Consider the following 6,445-nt stretch of genomic DNA (forward strand, 5'->3'; position numbering starts at 1 on the left):
CAAGGGATGGAGGAACAGGACACAGGGAATGGCTTCCCACTGCCAGAGGACAAGGATAGATGGGATATTGGGAAGGTGGTGAGGCCCTGGCCCAGGTTGCCCAGAGAAGCTGTGGCTGTCCCTGGATCCCTGGAAGTGTCCAAGGCCAGGTTGGACGGGGCTTGGAACAACCTGGGCTGGTGGAAGGTGTCCCTGCCCATGACAGGGGGTGGCACTGGATGGGCTTTAAGGTCTCTTCCAACACAAACCATTCCATGATTCTGTGATTCCATCACCACATCCATCCCTCTTTGGGAACTCACCTCCTGTGTATTTTCTGGAGGTGTTGGTGTCAGTGGGTGTCTCTGGGCTAGAGGAGTGAGCATGGAGCTCCTGGCCATCCTGGATGGCTTTGGGGGGACACTGAGGGCTCCCTCCTGTCCCTGCACAGTTCATTCCTTGGAGGGAGGGCTGGTTGAGGGTTAATCATGCCCATGGCTTTGGTGACCTCACTTGCTCACTCAAGGAGGGGGCTCTGGCAGGAGGGAGGGAACAGGCTCTAGCAGGTCTCTTCCTTGTCCCTGTGGTGTCTGGGACTTCCCTGTGCTGGTGTGAAGGGAGAAGTAGTGCTGAAAAGTGCCCTGTGCCACAGGCCATGGGCATGCTGGTCCTCAGGGGTCCAGGCTGGAATCCCCCACACTCAAAACCTGTGGGTGCCCTCAACCCTGTCCACACCCCCGTCGTGTTCCAAGGTGCTGCTGTGTCCTCTGGAGCCCAGGAGCTGCCTGGCTGTGACCCTTCAGTGCCCAGGAGGGTCACCCATCCCTGTGGGTCCCCAAGGGAATGGCTGGAGCTGTGTCAGGGCAGGCTCAGGTTGGATCTCAGGGAAAGGTTCTTCCCCCAGAGGGTGGTTGGCACTGAACAGGCTCCCCAGGGCAGTGGGCACAGCCCCAAGGCTGCCAGAGCTGCAGGAGGGTTTGGACAACGCTCTGAGAGACAGGATGGGATTTTGGGGTGTCTGTGCAGGACCAGGAGCTGGACTGATGATCCTGGTAGGTCCCTCCCGGTTCAGGACATTCCATGGTTCTGTGACCAGCTCTGGTGGGATGTGCAGGTGGATGTTCCACATTTCCCGTTCCTTTCTCTCCCGGGGTCTCCCCCAGCCCCAGTAACCTTTGCTGGACAGCAGGGCCAGCTGTGATCCCCATTCCCTCCCCTGGACACAGGTACCCCACGTTCATCGACGCCCTACGGGACCTGGACGATGCCCTGTCCATGTGCTTCCTGTTCTCCACCTTCCCCCGGACAGGGAAGTGCCATGTCCAGACCATCCAGCTGTGCCGGCGCCTGGCTGTGGAATTCCAGAACTACGTCATCGCCTCCCGCTCCCTGCGCAAGGTGGGCGTGGGGGAAGGAGGGGGACAGGCCCCCCTGCCCAGGGGCCATGGGGGTGGTGGGTTTGGGCACTGGGAGGGCACCAGGAGGCCACTGGGAGGGCACTGTCCCAGCTGCGCCAGGGCTGCCGTTGGGGTGTGTGTCCCGCCGGGATGTTTGATCCTGCCTGAGGAGGAAGCAACCAAGCCAAGGGAAGGGGGAGCGAGGACAGAGACATGGGAACCCCATGGCCTTCCTGCCCCTGAGCCCTCCCTCTGGTCCTGCCAGGTCTTCCTCTCCATCAAGGGCATCTACTACCAGGCAGAGGTGCTGGGCCAACCCGTCACATGGATCACCCCCTACGCCTTCGCCCACGACGTGAGTGCCTGGGAGGGGCACAGTGGGATCCTGTGCCCAGGGAGGGGCTGAGGGTCCATCCTGAGGCAGAGGAGGCAGTGCCCAGCCTGTGGTGAGCCCACAGGCCCCAGCTCAGGGGGCACATGGGGACACAGCCCTCTGTTACCCCCGGGGCTGCCTGTACCAGTCACCCCAGTTCCCCACGTCCTCAGTTATTAATACACACCTGTACCAGCCATTAAAGATTAACCTGCAGGAAAGAGGGAAGGGATGAGTCAGATCCTGCAGCCTTGACCAGGGAGGTTCTGCTGTGTCCTCACACAGCAGGACAAGGGGGGGCTGTGGGTGCCACCGTGCTGGGACAGCCATGTGCCCCCCTGAGCCTTGGCAGGCAGGAGATGACGGGCACAGCAGTGCCCTCTCCATTCACTCCCAGGATTTCCAGGGCTGGGCACAGTTGGGTTGCGGCTTTGTGGTTTTGAATCATAGAATCCTGGAGTGGTTTGGGCTGGAAGGGACCTTAAGGGTCATCTCATTCTACCCCTTGCCATGGCAGGGACACCTTCCACCAGCCCAGGTTGCTCCAAGCCCCGTCCAACCTGGCCTTGGACACTTCCAGGGATCCAGGGGCAGCCACAGCTTCTCTGGGCAACCTGGGCCAGGGCCTCCCCACCCTCACAGGGAATAATTCCCAATATCCCATCTAACCTTGTCCTCTGGCAGTGGGAAGTCACTCCTTGTTTCCTCATCCTCCTTGTCCTGCTCTTGTCTAGCTCTGCCACACCCTGCACTCCCCACTCTGAGCTGAAGTCCCTGGGCCAAGCCCCAAGGTCCCCATCCATGATGGGATGAGGTGCTCCCTGTGTCCAAGCAGGGAGGGGTGGCAGCAGGACCCTGATAGCAGCCTGGGGAGCAATCCCTGCCCAGGGTCTGGCTGTGACCTGACTTGTGAAGGGGGCAGGGTCGGGTGGGTTCTCAGGGAAAGGTTCTTCCCCCAGAGGGTGGTTGGCACTGAACAGGCTCCCCAGGGCAGTGGGCACAGCCCCAAGGCTGCCAGAGCTGCAGGAGGATTTGGATGATCCTCTGGGGCACAGGGGGTGACTCTTGGGGATGGGGCTGTGCAGGGCCAGGGGTTGGACTGGATGATCCTGGTGGGTCCCTTCCTAAACTGGGATATTCCATGACCTTCCTCCCCATGTGGATGGGATGGGCCCCTGTCCCTGCAAAGAGGGTCCTTTATCCACACGTCCTCCCCTCCCTGTGTGCCTGCAGCACCCCACAGACGTGGATTACCGGGTCATGGCCACCTTCACCGAGTTCTACACCACCCTCCTGGGCTTCGTCAACTTCCGCCTCTACCACTCCCTCAACCTGGTCTACCCCCCCAAGGTGAGGCCCTGGGGTCACTGCTGGGACCACCTGGGGAGGTGCAGGGGGGGATATTTGGGGTCTCTGGGTTTGGGAGCTGCTTCCTCACCTCTGTTCCTCCCCAGATCGACAGCCAGGCTGATGCTGAGCTGAACCCCGCGGAGGGCAAGGAGTATGCCATGGATTCAGAGAGCTACCTGGAGGTGAGGGACACTGCTGGCACCATGGGACTGAAGGGTGGAGGGGGCTGATCCCAAACTCCTTGTCCCTGTAGGGAGGAGCTGGGCTTGGCCTCGGGCTCCACCGACCTCCCCCTGTGTGGCAGGGGACCCTCCAGAGCTCCATGTGGGGTTCTGTCCGTGGAGGCGGCTGAATTCTGCCCGGTCCCTGGGTCTTTTGCCTCTGAGAAATCCCTTTCCTGCATGGCACTGCCTCTTTTCTCACCCCCTGGATGTGACTCCCATCTCCTCCACTGCAGAGACTGTCGGCTCTGAGCTCCAGCCTGGCCCGAGTAGTGGCCCCGACCCACGAGGATGAGGTGGAGATGGACGAGTTCCCAGTGGAGGGGGTAAGAGCCCAGTGGGGGGTTCATGCCTGCCTGTCCTGGGCCCAGGCAAAGGCTGGCAGGGCCAGCCAGGTGCTGCGAGTCTGGGGACAGCATCCGAGACATCCCCCTTGCCGAGGGGGCTTGGCAGGGGCTGCTGAGGAGGAGGCTGAGGGCTTTGCTCCGAGCAGGAGACAGCAGAGCAGATGGATGCCAAGAAGAAGGAGCAGGAGGCCCTGGAGAAGCACAAGAAGCTGTTTGAGGGGCTGCGCTTCTTCCTCAACAGGGAGGTGCCTCGGGAGCCTCTGGCCTTTGTCATCCGGTGCGTTGGGGTGGGACACTCTGGGCAGCCCTGGCCTCCCACAGCCCCTCTGCCAGGACTTTTGGGCCCACCCTGCCCAGTGTCCCACGGGTGAGGTGATCCCAAGGATCCCACCCACCTGCCTGACTCCTTGGTGGGCTTTTCTGGCAGGAGCTTTGGGGGCCAGGTCTCCTGGGACAAGTCCCTGTGCATCGGGGCCACCTACGATGCCACCGACCCCTCCATCACCCACCACATCATCGACCGTCCCCGCGTGGAGAACCAGGTGGTTGGCAGGTGGGTGAGGCGGGGGCCTGTCTCCAGAATGGCCACGAGGGCCACCCTAGAGCTGTCCCACGGGCTCCAGAGCCTGAGGTGGGTCCCCTCTGCCTCCCCCAGGTACTACCTGCAGCCTCAGTGGGTGTTTGACTCGGTCAATGCCAAGCTGTGCCTGCCCGTGGCCGATTACTTCCCGGGTGTCCTGCTGCCCCCGCACTTGTCACCCTTCGTGACAGAGCAGGAGGGCGACTACATCCCTCCGGAGAAGCTGAAGCTGCTGGCCCTGCAGCGGGGAGAGAACCCAGGTGATGGGAGCCAAGGAGGAGTTTCGGAGCTGGGCAGGTGCCAGTGCCTGCTCTGGGGCTTCTCGAGGGTAACCACAATCTCTCTCCTTGTAGAGGAGGAGAGTGAGGAAGAGGAGGAAGAGGAGGAGGAGGAAGAGGAGGATGACAATGACAAAGAAGAGGAGGAGGAAGATGAGTCTGAAAAGGAGGAGGAGATGAAATTAAAGAAGATGGAAGAGCAGAAGACTCAGAGCAACAAGGTGGGTGCCCTGGGAGGAGGTGGGTGGGCACTGCCCCTGCTGAGGCTCTGCTCACTGTGGGGTGTTCTTGTCTTGGGACTGCTGGGGCACTCACAGAATCCTGGAATGGTTTGGGATGGGAGAGACTTCAAAGCTCATCTCATTCCACCCCCACCATGGGCAGAGACACCTTCCACTAGCCCAGGTTGCTCCTAGCGCTGTCCAACCTGACCTGGAACATTTCCAGGGATGCTCCAGGCCCCATGTTCATGAGCTGCAGCTCCCACCCACCCTTAGGACCTGCTCAGGTCCAGAGGGAGCTGTGGCTGTTCCGTGGTCCCTGGGGAGTGGGCTGGAAATGGGGGTGGTGGGTTCCTGGGATCCGGGTGCCTGAGCTCTCTGGCTCCCACAGGCGCTTCCTGTGAAGGTGACAGCGGGGAAGGTGCGGGTGGAGGACAAGCAGCGCCTGGAGCAGGAGCAGCAGAGCGAGGAGAAGCGCCTGGCCATCATGATGATGAAGAAGAGGGAGAAATACCTCTACAAAAAGATCATGTTCGGCAAGAAGCGCAAAGTTCGCGAGGTACAAGCCCTGTGGGACAAGACCTGTCACCGGCATCCCGGGATGGGCCCTTCCCAAATCTCCTTGTTCCTTCCTCCCTGTGCCTGGAGAAGGTGGTGAGGGCAGGTGGGCAGGGGTGAGGCTCTACCAGCCCTTTCCCCAGCACCCCCAGGCTGCCCCACGGCAGGGCAGAGCTCCTCACGCTCCCTCGGGGCCGTGCCTTGTGGCCGCTCTCCGTGTCCCACACCTGATCCCGGTGCCGTGGGATCCATCCCCACCTACAGGTGGAGGTTTGGTGGGACTGAGGGTCTGCAGATGGGTCTGCTCTGACCGGGGATCTCGGGGGTCTCTCCACAGGCCAACAAACTGGCTGCGAAGAGGAAAGCCCACGACACAGCCCTCAGGGAGGAGAAGAAGAAGAGCAAGAAGGCACAACGAGCATGATGGGGCTGGGGGCTCCCAGAGGGGGCTGGAGGATGGTTTTCCACTGCTGCTTTTGGGTGGAAAACCCTCGGCTTTGCTCCTGGGACAGAAATGCTGCATTGAAACATTTCCCATCTGAAAATACACCTCCTGCTGTGCCTCTCCCGTGGCTCCCTCCACGGAATCCATGTCACAAGGACTGTCCTCTCCGTGCTGGAGCCACCTCTGTGTAAGGAAGAGGTCAAGGAGAGCTCCAGGCTCTGGAATGTTCCTTATTTGCACAGTCCTGGGTGCCAGATCCAGGCTCCCTTGGGCAGAGGAGTGCAGAGCCCAGAGTATTCCCCAGTATCCACACAGAAAACCATATTCCCTTATATTTTTATTTTTAAATAAAGGTGATGCTTTCCTGGTGGTGTTTGTTGTCTGTTCCCTCTGCCTGGGCACGGGGGAGGCTCCTCATCCTGCTTCTGGGGTGTGTGTGGGGCTGATGAGGAAGTGCTGCCAGTCCTGGGAGTGACATTTCCCAGCAGTGAGGGAACTCAGACCGGGAATGGTGGGAAATGCCCAGCTTGTGGAATTTGGGTTTATTTTCATTTCTTAGATTTTTTCTTTATAATTTTTATTTTTATTTTTTCTTTCTTATTTGAATGTTTTTGCTTGCTTTTTACATTTTTCCTTTTGCAATTAGCTTTCTTTTTTTCCTTTTTTTCCCTTCTTTCTTTTTTCCTTTTTTTCATT

General features: G+C 59.8%; 1 protein-coding gene across 1 annotated transcript in view; it reads left to right on the forward strand.

The window, feature by feature from the left end:
• PES1 (pescadillo ribosomal biogenesis factor 1) overlaps window positions 1–6,101 on the forward strand; it is a 7,930-nt gene extending 1,829 nt beyond the window's left edge. Inside the window, exons 5-15 of the mRNA XM_027903853.1 lie at window positions 1,206–1,377; window positions 1,642–1,731; window positions 2,983–3,099; window positions 3,204–3,281; window positions 3,557–3,646; window positions 3,814–3,944; window positions 4,095–4,220; window positions 4,323–4,507; window positions 4,601–4,746; window positions 5,138–5,305; window positions 5,642–6,101. Of these exons, the coding sequence (XP_027759654.1) occupies window positions 1,206–1,377; window positions 1,642–1,731; window positions 2,983–3,099; window positions 3,204–3,281; window positions 3,557–3,646; window positions 3,814–3,944; window positions 4,095–4,220; window positions 4,323–4,507; window positions 4,601–4,746; window positions 5,138–5,305; window positions 5,642–5,728 (1,390 nt within the window). The 3' untranslated portion in view covers window positions 5,729–6,101. The remainder of the gene's footprint in view (window positions 1–1,205; window positions 1,378–1,641; window positions 1,732–2,982; window positions 3,100–3,203; window positions 3,282–3,556; window positions 3,647–3,813; window positions 3,945–4,094; window positions 4,221–4,322; window positions 4,508–4,600; window positions 4,747–5,137; window positions 5,306–5,641) is intronic.
• Window positions 6,102–6,445: the final 344 nt, after the last annotated feature.

This window comes from Empidonax traillii, unplaced genomic scaffold, assembly GCF_003031625.1.
Source record: "Empidonax traillii isolate 1590-97213 ecotype Southwest subspecies unplaced genomic scaffold, ASM303162v1 scaffold994:size215947, whole genome shotgun sequence".
NCBI lineage: Eukaryota > Metazoa > Chordata > Aves > Passeriformes > Tyrannidae > Empidonax > Empidonax traillii.